Raw genomic sequence first — 14520 nt, forward strand, 5'->3', positions numbered from 1 at the left:
TCTCTCTCAGGGTAACTTGGGGGATTTTTTTTTTTTTTTTTTTGGTTTCTGCAGATCTAATACACTAGTATTAGATCTGCAGTACAAGTTGCTGGTTAAGGTTCAATGTGAAAGTTTCTGCAATTCTGCCCAGACATGATAGGAGGGAGTATATGATGAAAGCCTTGTCGATCAATTGGCCATGAGATTGTGCAAGGCTCAAGGTGTAGAATTTTTTTCAGCCTAGTCTGTGCTTGCTGACAGGAGAGACTGCTTCTACAGGGATGGGATACACTTAAACAGAAAGGGAGCAAGAATATTTGCTGATGCTATCGAGGCAATGTTATGTGGATCGAAAACTGCTAGCTTGGGGGGATTCACAGATTAATATATAAAGAGTAGCCACAGGAAGAGGTGCAAATGATTCGTGCACTGCTTCTATTGGAATTAGCAGCAGCCTGGAAAGCCAGTTGTTGGGGGTTTCAGGAAATGCTGGGGATAATGAAACAAGTAAATACATGGGATGTATTTACTTGTCATTGTAAATACACGATTTGAGTAACTAACAGAAGAACAAGTGAATGTACACAAATGTTAGGAGAATAGTAAATAAATTTGATGAATTTGAAGTGCTGGTTAAGGCATCCAAGGTGGATATTGCTGGGATATCAAAGATGTGGTGTCAATCTGATATAAGGGATGCAGAATTGGAATTTGGGAAGTAAATGTGTACATAAAGGATAGACAAGCTAGGAAAGGAGGAAGGGTTATGCTTTTAGTTAAGAAACACAAAAATCTAAGGATCTGTACCCCAGTTCACATAGATGGACAGTGCAATGTTGCATCAGTTTGGTGTGACATAAGCACTGGGAAAGCAAAAATGAGGGTAGGAGTTTGTTATAGGCCTAATGACTCTGATGAGTACAATGAACAATTATACTGAGAAATAGAGTGGGCCAATAAATCAGATTGTCTTATAATGGGGCATTTTAACTTCCCAGATATAGACTGGAACTTGTGGTTGGTTGCTCTCACGCTAGCAAGGCTTTTGTGGATTTATTGGATGATTGTTTTCGACAGCAGCATGTTAGAGAGGCAACATGAGGGAGTAACACTCTTGATCTGATTATCAGCAGTGATTATTCATGCATTAAGAATTTACAGATAAGGAACCTATAGGTGGCAGTGATCACAGGGTACCAATGTGAGATCTACTTAAAGATAAATAAATAAATCTTTATTGTGAAGTAGAGTTACAGCACAATATCCCATCACGGCGACGAGCGCCAGGGGTTCACATATAGCAGTTAGAGAAAAGATAAGTACAGCGAACAAATACAAAATGCTACAAAATACAGTTTACAAATTCAAAAGGGCTACAAAATACCGCGAACAAATTCAAAAGGCTACAAAAATACAGCGAACAAATTCAAAATACAGCGAACAAATACAAAAGGCTAAAAAAAAATGATCACAAATGCAAAAGCAATACAAATACAGCATAAAAACGCAGAGCTAGACATAAATACAGAAATAAATACAAATTGGCCATATATCAGGGTTCAAGGGCTTTGATAAAGTTCTGTCTGTCCTTCTTACTTATAATGCTGTCGATGTCGGCGTCCACACGGTTGAGGGCAGCGAGCATCTGCTTGGGAAGAAATCTATCAGTGAGTACAAGCCTGTTGTGGTGAGCCACGAGTGCTGGTACCGAATTTAGGCTTGGCTGTGGAATCCTCCAAGAGCAAGCGTTCCAAATATTTGGAGATGATATCTGGCCTGTGATGAGTTTGGCTGTGAAGACCTAATTATAGACCTGTGAGTTTAACTTCTGTTCCCGGAAAATTAATGGAGGCACTGGTGAAAGAAGCACTGCAGGATCATCTAGACAAGACTTCAGTTATAGCTAGGACACAGCATGGTTTTGTTAAGGGGAAGTCTTGCCTGACCAATTTGATTGGATACTATGATGCAGTCACAAAAGAACTGGATGCAGGGAATAACTTTGATATTATATACTTGGATCTTAGAAAGGCTTTTGATACTGTTGCACATGGAAGACTGCTGCACAAATTGGAGCAGTGTGGCATTGGAGGCAAGTTGCTGCTATGGATAAAGGGGTGGTTGAGGGGGAGAAGACAGAGAGTGGTAATCAATGGACACTGCTCATCGTGGACTAATGTTATTAGTGGAGTCCCTCAGGGTTCAGTATTGGGGCCTTTATTGTTTTCTGTATTTATAAATGATATTGATGATGGTATATCAGGCTTAATGTCCAAGTTTGCAGACGATACGAAGGTTGGCAGGGTTGTCAAGGACACTACTGACACTATGCTGCTGCAACAGGATTTGGAAAGGTTGAGCAGATGGGCTTCGAGGTGGCAAATGAAGTTTAACATTGACAAATGTAAAGTACTACATATGGGAAACAGCAACCCCAGAGCAACGTATCAACTCTGTGGTACTACACTGACAGTGGTAGAGAATGAAAGGGACCTGGGGGTGGTGGTGCAGGCAGATATGAAGTTCTCTGAGCAGTGCAGACGAGCTGCAAGAGTAGCTCATGGTGTATTGTCAATGATATATAGGAATTTTTCTAGCAGGGATAAGGAGGTGATTATTCCCTTGTATAAGGCAATGGTCAGGCCATACCTAGAGTACTGTATACAGGCCTGGAGGCCTCATTTCAGGAAGGATGTACAGCTGCTGGAACGAGTACAGAGAAGGGCAACTAGATTGGTGAATGGGACAAAGGGGTTCTCTTACGAAGAAAGGCTTAAGTTTTGCAAATTACAGTGTCTGGAAACTAGGCACCAGCGGGGTGATCTGATAGAGGTGTACAAAGCCTTGAATGGTTTGAGCATGCTCAATGCTGATGGGATTCTTCCTCTAGCTCAGAAAAATCACCTGAGAGGGCATAAATTCAAATTGAGGAAAGACAGATGTAGGATAGATGTGCGGAAATTTGCCTTTAGCCAGCGGGTGGTTGGTGGGTGGAACAGACTTCCATCCCTTGTCGTGGAAGTTGATAGCCTAAATAAGTTTAAGGCTCAGCTGGACAGGTATTTCGAACGAACAGAGGGGTGAAGTGGAAGTGGTTATTTTTATTTATTTATGTTACTTTTTTTTTTTTTTTTTTTTTTTTTTTTGGCTGATGCTGCATAAGCTTGCTTTCTTGCATCAAATGCCTCTACTAATGCTAATGCTAATGCTAAAGACCAGCCTCTTTTCCACGATCAGGAACTTCAACCTTGGGATGTCGAGTGCTTGTGCCATCATGGTGGTTGTGGTAGCGGGAGGTAGACGAAGCTTGTTATTGGCCCATTTCAGTAACCAGTATTCAGCGGTGTACACCCGCTTGAGGTTTGTAGGTGCAGCAGAGGCCCATATTTCTGCACCATAGAGAATGGCGGGGTAAACGGTGGAGGTGATGAACCTCTTGACAGTGACAGGATGTCGGACATGTAGCAGCTGCTGCTTTGAGATCCACCGTAAACGAGAGAATTTGGTACTGATTTTGTTGATCTGGTTGACAAAGGACATCTTTTGGTCAAACAGAACGCCAAAATCTGTGTGCGAGGGTACATTTGGTATTCGTACCCCTGCGAGTGAAACGTTGAGTACTGTCGGCATGGATTTAAGGGAGAATATAACCTGGGCAGACTTCACTGGGTTGATTTTTAGATTGAAGTTTGCGAGGTACAATTCTAGATCCTTAAGTTGGGAATTGATCTTGTTGCTGAGCTGAACGGGATTGTCGCCAGGGTTAATTTGAGTCAGCAGTTTGAGGTCAAACTGCTGACTCAAAAAAGATGTAACTATGATCATGGGTAAAGGGAAGGGTTTTTGCTTCCATAGGAAGAAAGTAAGCAACTATAGTGGTCTGATTTTACCAACAGCAAATTCTAAATGAGAAGCATTCAAGGAAGTAATTTTGGAATCTATTAGGCTTTTTGTTCAAACTAAGAAATACTGCTGTAGTTTAGGCCCAAATGGATAATTGATGAACTAATGAGACTCATAGCAGAGATGAAAAATGCATAGGATGCACATAAATTGTCAGGATACACAGAAGCCTATGGTGGATACAAGCTAGTCTTGTAATGAAGTCACAAAGGAGGTTAGGCAAGCGAAGACAGATTATGACAAATCTTTGTCAAAGGATGCATAGAAAAACAGCAAAGACTTCTTCACTTATATATACATATATTCTAAAAGGAAGGGGATGAATCAGATTGGTCCATGTGATATCAATGGTTTGACTGTAGATGATCATTCTCAGATAGCTGCCGAACTAAATCAGTATTTTGCATCTACATTCACACATGAGGAGTCATTCAAGAAGGAGAGGGCCAGATGTTTATCAAACTCTAATATGGAGCTAAATGATATTGTAATAACTGAGAGCAAATTGGAGGAGAAATTACTGAAATAAAACATAAGAAAGCCACTTGGGGTAGATGGGATCTATCCAGTTATAATAAAGGTGGTGGGAAAGAAAGTAAGCAAACCCTTAGCCATAATTATGTGGGCATACTTGGACTCAGGGGGAAGTCCCCACAGACTGGAGATGTGCAAATGTATCTCCAATTGACAAAGGGGGATCAAAGGGTGACACAAGTAATTACAGAACTGTTAGTTTGACTTCTGTTCCAGGAAAAATAAGGGAGTCACTAGTTAAAAAAGCATTTCAGGATCATCTAGACAAGACAGCAGTAATAATTCAGACATATCATGGGTCTGTCAAGGGGAAGTCTTGTCTGATGAATTTGATTGGATACTATGATGTGGTCACAAAGGAACTGGATACGGTCGCAGATGGAAGGCTACTGTACAAATTGGAGCAGTATGGCATTAGGGGGCAAGTTGCTACAATGGATGAAAGGATGGTTGAGTGGGAGCAGACAGAGAGTGGTAATCAATGGGTACTGCTCTACATGGACTAATGTTATTAGTAGTGTCCCTCAGGGTTCGGTGTTAGAACCATTGTTGTTTTGTTTATTTATCAATGATATTGATGAAGGTATATCAAGCTGAATGTCAAACTTTGTAGATGATACAAAGGTTGGCACGGTTGTTAATGACAGTATACTGCTGCAACAGGATCTGGAAAAGTTGGGTAAATGAGCTGAGAAATGGCAGCTGAATTTTAACATCGACAAATGTAACATACTGTATATGGGTAGCAGTAACCCCAGAGAAATATACCAACTATAGTGTTACATTCAGCATAGTGGAGAATGATACAGACCTGAGGGTAATTGTGCAGTCAGATATGATTTTATCTGAGCAGTGGCGATAGGGTGCCAGAGTAGGTCATGAGGTGTTCTCAATGATATAGAGGAATTTTGCGAGCAGGCATAAGGAGGTGATTATCCCCTTGTATAAGGCAATGGCCATGCCACACCTTGAGTACTGCATACAGGTCTGGAAGCCTCATTTTAAGAAGGATGTAGAGTTGCTAGAACAAGTACAATGAAGGGCAACAAGACTAGTGAAGGGAACAAAGGGGTGCTCTTATGAAGAAAGGCTTAAGTTCTGCAAATTGTAATTTCTGGAGACAAGGCACTTGCGAGGCGATCTGATTGAGGTCTATAAAGCCTTAAATGGATTGAACATGGTCAATGCTGATGGCATTCTTCCTTTTGCTCAGATTACAAACCTGGTGGGGGCACAGATTCAAAGTGTGGAAAGACAGTTGTAGAACAGATGTGCAGAAGTTTGCCTTTAACGAGCGGGTAGTTGATTGCTAGAACAAACTTCCATCTGTTGTTGTGGAAGTTGATAGCGTAAATAAATTCAAGGTTTGTCTAGTTCATTTAGAATGAACTAGACAAACATTTAGAATGAATGAATCAGTGAAATGGGAAGGTATTTTTTTGGCTGATGCTGCTTTCTTGAATCATGTGCCTCTACTAATGCTAAAGCTAAATCTGCAGATCTCTTACTCTTGATGTCATTAGTTCCAAAGTGTACAATAATATCACCTTTTGAGCCCTTAAAAGATGATATCTGCTCTACAGCGTCATCAACTTTTGCCCCTAGCATACATAAGCTAGTCCTCTTTAACCTATCCTTCTTGCATAGTGTATTCTCCGTCTCCCTAACAACAGAGTCACCAAAAATAACTAGTTCCTGTGGGACCAGTGCATTCTAGCTTGGAGATTGCCTCTCTGTTGCATGATGCACAGGAGTGAGCATCATGCAAAACAGAGGCATGACGCACAGGAGTGAGCTCTGTCATTGAGCTGGGCAGCTGAGAGCTTGATGGGTCCATCATATTAATTTCTTTGAGGGCATTTACCCTACACCTCAAGCTCTCGTAGACGCCCATCAGAACGCTGAGTTGGTGCCTAATTTCTTGAAACTCTACCTAGCACACACAAAGACATCCTCCTTGGCTAGATCATCTCCTGTTTTTAGGAAGGTCCCCAAATATTTCACACTTCACACATTTTTTGAGACTGTGATGCGTTGGAGAATCGCTCCCTTCGTTTCTCCTCTGAGCCACACCACTCTCGCTAGTCTGAGAATGTTTTAGCTGTAGTCCGGATCATGTGTTCTCAGACAGATTTTAAATTCTGTACAGTGGGATCAACTGACGATGTTACCAACAGTAAATTCTAAGTGGGAAACATTCAAGGAATTAATCGTGGATGCTACTAAAAGTTTCATACCTATTAAGAAATATTGTTCAAGGTTTAGGCCTAAATGGTAATCAAATGAACTAATAAGACTCGTAACAGAGAAGAAAAATGCATGGGACGCATATAAATTATCAAGCGACTCAGAAGCCTATGGAAGATATAAGCTACTCTGTAATCAGGTCACAAAGGAGGTTAGGCAGGTGAAGGCAGATTACGAGAAATCCTTGGCAAAAGATGCTAAGAAAAACAGCAAAGATTTCTTTACTTATATAAACTCTAAAAGGAAGGGGATGAATCTTGATTGGTCCACTTGACATTGATGGTTCGACTGTTGATGATCCTGCTCAGATAGCAAACAAACTGAATGAGTATTTTGCATCTACATTCACACGAGGAATTATTAAGGTTTGAAAATGACAGAAGGTTATCAAATTGTAGCAGGGTACTTAATGATTTTGTAATAACTGAAAACAAAGTATAGGAGAAATTGTTGAAATTAAACATATGAAAAGCACCTCGGGTGGATGGGATCTATCCAGTTTTATTAAAGGAGGTGGCAAAGCAACTAAGTAAACCATTAGCCATAATTATGAGAGCATCCTTGGACTCAGGGGAGGTTCCCACGGACTGGAGATGTGCAAATGTATCCCCAATTCACAAAGGGGGATCGAAGGGTGACACGAGTAATTACAGACCAGTTAGTTTAACTTCTGTTCCGGGTAAAATAATGGAGTCACTGGTTAAAGATGCATTGCAGGATCATCTAGACAAGACTGCAGCAATAATTCAGACACAGCATGGGTTTGTTAAGGGAAAGTCTTGTCTGACAAATTTGATTGGTTATTATGCTGTGGTTACAAAGAAACTGGATGCAAAAATTAATTTTGATATCATATATTTGGATTTCAGGAAAGATTTTGACACTGTTGCACATGAAAGACTATTGTACCAATTGGAGCAGAATGGTATTAAGGGTAAGTTGCTACAATGGATAAAAGAATGGTTAAGTGGGAGAAGACAGAGGGTGGTAATCAATGGGTGCTGCTCTTCGTGGACTAATGTTATTAGCGGAGTCCCACAGGGTTCGGTGTTGGGTCCACTGTTGTTTCGTATATTTATCAATGATACTGATGAAGGTATATCAAGCTTAGTATCAAAGTTTGCAGATGATACAAAGGTTGGCAGGGTTGTTAATGACAGTAATGGCAGTGTGCTATTGCAACAGGATCTAGATAATTTGGGCAGATGTACTAAGAAGTGGCAACTGAAGTTTAACCTTGACAAATGCAAAGTACTGCATATGGGTAGAAGTAACCCCAGAGAAACGTACCAACTGTGTGGTACTACACTTAAGGTGGTAGAAAATGAAAAAGACCTGGGAGTAATTGTGCAGTCAGATATGAAGTTTTCTGAGCAATGCAGACAGGCTGCCAGGGCAGGTCATGGGGTTTTGTCACTGATATATAGGAATTTTGCTAGCAGGGAAAAGGAGGTGATTGTCCCTCTGTATAAGGCAATGGTCAGGCCACACCTTGAGTACTGCGTACAGGTCTGGAGACCTCATTTTAGGAAGGATGTCGATTTGCTTGAGCGTGTACAGAGAAGGGCAACAAGATTGGTGAGGGGAATGAAGGGATCCTCTTACCAAGAGAGGCTTAAGTTCTGCAAATTGCAGTGGCTGGAGACTAGGCACCTGCGTGGTGATCTGATTGAGGTGTATAAGGCCTTGAATGGGTTGAGCACGCTGAATTCTGATGGGATCCTTCCACTTGTTCAGATTACGAACCTAAGGGGGCATAAATTCAAATTAAGAAAAGTCAGATGTAGAATAGATGTGCAGAAATTTGCCTTTAGCCAGCAGGTGGTTAATTGCTGGAACAAACTTCCATCTGTTGTTGTGGAAGTTGATAGGTTGAATCAATTTAAGGAGGAACTGGACAGGCATTTGGAGGGAATGGTGTGATTTTTTTTTTTTTTTTTTTGGCTGATGCTGCATAAGCTCATACACTTGGTTTCTTGCATCACATGCCACTACTACTACTACTACTACGATTTCCTTTTTAAATACAATTTAATTAACAATGAATTTCAATAAGATTAATAAATATTTTTGATTAACTGATAATGCTACACTAAACTAAAAAATCCTAATACACTGCTTCGCATTTCACCCTTCGTAAATCGCCTAGTTCTTAGATTTATTTGAGGATTACTGCAACAGAGTTGAAGATTTGAGGTGACAACTTATCACGTGATGCAGAGTCAAGCAACAGTTGCTGATCATGTGATAAGAGCGTGGTGATATTGAAACGGCAGTGTTGCATGCATTTTGCCAAGAGCCATAGTTGATAATGTAGAGTAACTCGCTAATATCAGATCCCAACTGCAATTCGAAAACAAAAGCCAATCGACAAATTTTAATACGATTTTCATGTCCAGCAGCATAAAATTAGTCAAGTTTGTGTATTTTTGTTTTCGCAACGTTTTATGTGTTGACCAGTGTAATCTAGCTTAGCTTGACAAACCTCCTTCCTGACTTGATTACAGACTAATTTATATCTACTATAGGCCTCTATACCATATGAATACCTGATAATCCATATGAATCCCATGCATTTTTCTTCCTAGCCACAACGTCTCAATAGTTCATTTGACATCCATTTAGATCTTAGCCTTGAACAGTATTTCTTCATTGGTATGAAATGAATAATAGCTTCTTTAATTACTTCCCTCTATATTTCCCATTTAGAATTTGCTATGGGCAACATTGATCTGTTGGTCCACTGTAGTCACCACTATGAAAGAAAACCCTTTCCTTTTAGCCTTAACAGTAGTTATGTTTACTTAAATTCTATATTAGTAAACTGTGATTACTGGCACCCAGTGGGTCTTTTATCTGCAGTTTGTTAATGCATGAAGAATCACTGCTGATAATCAGATCAAGATTATTGCTTCTTCTTGTTGCCTAATATGCTTCTGTAGAAAACAGCCTTTCAAGAAATCCATAAAAAGTCCTGCTAGTATGTAAGTGAACAACTCACAAATGGCTCAACAGCTGAAAAGTTAAAATCCTCCATTATGAGACATTCCGCTTTGCTGGCTGACTTTCTATTTCTCTGTATAGCTGTTTGATATATTCATCACAGTCATTAGGCCTATAATGCACTCCTACTCTCAAATTTTGTTTTCCCATTGCTTATATCACACCAACTGACTCAACATTGCACGTCACCCATGACAACTGCACTGCCTTACATTTTATATACTCCTTAACTACGTGCATAACCCCCTCCACCTCTCCTGTATACATTGTACCTCCCATATTCAAATTCAGCATCACTTATGTCTGAGTGACAACATGTTTATGCTAGTCCTACAATGTCTGTATTTGATGACTTAATCAGTACTTCAAATTCATTAAATTTATTTACAACGCTTCTAGCATTAGTGTACATGCAAGTATACATGCACATGTTCTTACTCTTAGTTACCGTACCACAGCCCATGTATTTATTTGTTCCATGATGACCCACAGCAGAACCTGTAGTTCCAGACACCTTGCTTTCCAGGCTGCTGCATTTACCAATAGTAGCAGTGCAAAAAATCACTTTCACCTCTGTTCTAGTTAAGCTATTAATTTGTGTATCCCCACAAGCTAGCAGTTTTCCGACACATCTAACACTGTCTCGAAAGCATCAGCAAACATTCTTGCACCCCTTCTATTCAAGCGTATCCGATCCCTGCACAAACAGTTTCTTCTGTTATGTTAACACAATTTCTCAGCTTGAGCACAGCTGAAGCTGAGAAAATTATTCTACCCCATCAGTTTTGTCATCTTCTCCAGGGCCAAAATCATTGACAAGGCTTGCAACATATGCTCCCACCTATTTTGTCTGGGTAGAATTATAGACACTTTCAAAATTGATCCTACATCGCAACTTTTTCACAACATTGCCCTGTAGTTTTTAAGTAAGTCCTGAGATCTCCTACTTTTAATATCATTAGTGCTAATGAATATCATTTTTAAGGGAACATGCAGTATAACTATATGTGCCTTAAAAGATGACAACTGCTCTACAGTGTCATCTACTTTTGCTCCTGTGAGACATACTCTGGTTCTATTCCACCTATCCTTCTTGCACAATATATTTTCTGTTTCCCTTACAACAGACTTAAGGGAACCCATTTTTAGTCCACTGACGACATTCTGAAAAAAAAAAAAAAAAAAAAAAAACAAAGTGTTAAAAAGATCCTACATAAGATGACTTCCAGAAATAGTTCTGTCCTTGGAAGAAACATATGGACTTGGGCTTGCAAACAGTGTATGCAAGCACAAGGCAATTATTTTGAAGGGGATAACCTGTAAGATACACAATATTTCATTATATTATTTTATTTTATTGCAACAATCTCACTATTTAATAGCCACACAAAATTTTAAATGCATACACACACACCCGCACAATAAATAAATAAATAAATAAACAGCATTATGCATCTGATGTAAGTTTTATGTAAAACCTACATGTATTAATGTAGTATATATTACTGTAAAGGCATAGCAAAAATCTATGTGCAGATTTATATTGTGCCTTTCTATATCAAGATTATTTAGTGTTTTAATGACAATTTTACACTATAAAATATTGTATATAATATTTTCAAAAAATTACACATAATATGATATAATGGTACCTTATTTTTGTCTTGCTGCCTTTTGATCTGGTTAGCATTCAAAGCAGGGATCTCCAGAAGACTAGCTTCTGTTTCTACTTCATCTAACCATTCGCTCAGATCACTATGTGTCTCAAAGAAGTGCTCAGCTAATGGTAATGCTTGTTCAAGAACAGCCAGTCGTTCACCACACAAAGTAGTTACTGTATTAGTTACTTCTTTAAGTTCATCTGCTTTATCTCGAATTAGAGAAAGATCATCAGTAGAAGATTCTCTCATTAGTTTCTTTGCAGATGATAATATATCTCTTACACGTCCTTTCTGAGTGCTTACTTCTTCATTCAAGGCCTACAAAACAAAGAGGTATTAGTGGATTTATAACTGTTATCTATTTAACTAAAACACATTCATTTTGAAATTGATTTCACAACTTTATTAAATTCACCTGTAATACAATTTCACATTATGCAGAATAAAAATATACAATGACAGTTTTACAACAGACTTCAAAATTGAATATTTCTTTCAAAATTGAAAGAAATATTTCAATTATAATTTGAAAAGAAATGAAAAGAAATTCAATGGCTTTTAAATGTAAAAGTTTCAACTATAATAGGCTATTTATTTCACAATTGCAAATGGGTGAAAAAAAAAACAAAAAAAAACCACATTTACTATAATGAACAATGATACATGTTATTATTCTGAAAACAGGAATAGAGAATTGGAATGCAGTACGATAGGTGCAAACTCACCATGGAAGTTAAAAGAAAACCCTCAATTACTGAATTTATAATTAATTTTAAAAATGCCATTACAATTGCTATTATCTAAATAAATTTAGATTTCATTACAGTTGTTATTATCTAAATAAATTTATTGCCCCTAATTGAATTGAGTAATAGGGTGGGTATTCACCGTAGCAAACAACATTTTAAACTAAACTAATAACAATAATTGATGAAACAAGAATGAAGCTGTTTATTTGTTCTTTACTGATAGAGAGCAGAAATAAGTACATAAAAATGTGGAAGTGGACAGAAAGAAAAGATGAAAATCAAACAATAAAAAACACTTTAGCATTAGCCTTATTAGCGCAAGTGATGCAAGAAAGCAAGATTATACAGCATCAGCCAAAAAAAAAAAAAAAAACTTCCCATTCACTTATCCATTTGTTACAAACATTTGTCTAGTTCTTGAATTTATATAAGCTAACAACTTCCATAATGACAGATGGTAATTTGTTCCAGCATTCAATCGCCTGCTGGCTAAAGGCAAATTTCTGCACACATCTATTCTGCAACTGTCATTCCTCAATTTGAATTTATGCCCGCTCAAGTGTCTGTACGGAAGTGGAGGGCAAAAGCCAATTAAACTCTAGCAGGTAGCTAAATGATGTTGTAATAACTGAGAGGAAAGTGGGGGAGAAATTGTTGAAATTGTTGAACATAAAAAACACACCTGGGGTGGATGGAATCTATCCAGTTATATTAAAGGAGGCAGCAAAGGAAGTAAGAAAACCCTTAATTATAATTGTGAAAGCTTCCTTAAGCTGGGGAGGTTCCCATGGACTGCAGATGTGCCAATGTGTCCTGAATTCACAAAGGGTGACATGAGTAATTACAGACCTGTTAATTTAACTTCTATTCCAGGGAAAAGAATGGAGTCACTAGTTAAAGAAACACTACAGAATCATCTAGATAAGACTGCAGTTATAGTTCATACAGAGCACGGATTTGTTAAGGGGAAGTCTTGTCTGATAAATTTAAATAGATAGTTCAATGAGGTTACAAAGGAACTAGATGCAAAAAAATAATTTTGATATCATATTGGAGCGATATGGCATTAAGGGCAAGTTGCTGCAATGGATAAAGGGATGGTTGAGTGGGAGATGACAGAAAGTGGTAATAAATGGGCAGTGCTCTACGTGGACTAATGTTATTACTGGAGTCACGCAGGGTTCAGTGATGGGCCCATTTTTGTTTTGTGTATTTATCAATGATATCAATGAAGGTATATCTGGCTTAATGTCCAAGTTTGCAGATGATACAAAGTTCGGCAGGATTGTTAATGACAGTAAAGACAGTTGCTACTACTGCTACAGGTTCTAGAAAAATTAGGCAGATGGGCTGAGAAGTGGCAACTGAAGTTTAACATTGAAAAATGCAAAGTACTGCATATGGGTAGCAGTAACCCAAGAAAAATGTACCAACTGTGTGGTACTACACTCAGGGAGGTGGAGAATGAAAAAGACCTGGGGATACGTGTGCAGTCAGATATGAAGTTCTATGAGCAGTGGAGACGGGCTGCCAGAGCAGGTCATGAAGTTTTCTCAATAATATATAGGAATTTTTCTAGCAGAGAAACGGAGCAGAGAAATGGTTATCCCTTTGTATAAGGCAATGGTGAGGCCACACCTCGAGTACGGCATACAGGAACAAATGGGTGCGCTTACGAAGAAAGGCTTAAGTTCTGTGAGTAGCAGCATCTGGAGACTAGGTACCCATGAGGTGATCTGACTGAGGTGTATAAGGCCTTGAATGGTTAGAGCAGGCTGAATGCTGACTTCCACTTGCTCAGATTAAGAACCTGAGGGGGAACTGATTCAAATTGAGGAAAGACAGTTGTAGAATAGGTGTGTGGAAGTTTACCTTTAGCCAGCGGGTAGTTGATTGCTGGAACATACATCCATCTGTTGTTGTGGAAGTTGATAGCTTAAAAAATTTAAGGCTGAACAAACATTTGGAGTGACCAGATGTGTGAAAGGGATGACTTTCATCAACTGGTGAAATACCACCACTTTGCTTATTGGAGGCTTGAAGTGGTGAAACCCATGTTTAGTCTCTAGAGCAAAGTTTCCAGCACCCCTCTCCCCCCATACTTCTCCTTCAACCCATGCACGCTACTAAGTACTATAGGTTTTGATACCTTTCGTGTTTGGGGTTTTCATAAAAAAAAAAAAAAAAAACTAATGCTAATACTAATACTGTGGATCTTTTACAAATTTAAAAGAGAGATCAGCTAGAGAAGATAAAGGAATTAATGCAGTTGGCAGAAGATGTAAGAAACATGATATTTCATAATAAATACAGCTCACTATCATATAGTAGATCAAGAATTAATAAATGGTTAAATGCTATACAAAATTCAACTTTTGAAAAACATGTAAGTAGATGGATGATTAAGTCTATAATTAAAGCTAAAGAACTATTCTGATTAG

At 38.6% G+C, this 14520-nt stretch overlaps 1 protein-coding gene across 1 annotated transcript in view; it reads right to left on the reverse strand.

The window, feature by feature from the left end:
• shot (dystonin-like protein short stop) overlaps positions 1-14520 on the reverse strand; it is a 1739701-nt gene that overhangs the window by 530370 nt on the left and 1194811 nt on the right. Inside the window, exon 62 of the mRNA XM_090380932.1 lies at positions 11322-11648. Coding sequence (XP_090237058.1) covers positions 11322-11648 — 327 coding nt within the window. The remainder of the gene's footprint in view (positions 1-11321; positions 11649-14520) is intronic.

This window comes from Mastigoproctus giganteus, chromosome 9 (assembly GCF_048544385.1).
Source record: "Mastigoproctus giganteus isolate SK-2022 chromosome 9, ASM4854438v1, whole genome shotgun sequence".
Taxonomy (NCBI): Eukaryota; Metazoa; Arthropoda; class Arachnida; order Uropygi; family Thelyphonidae; genus Mastigoproctus; species Mastigoproctus giganteus.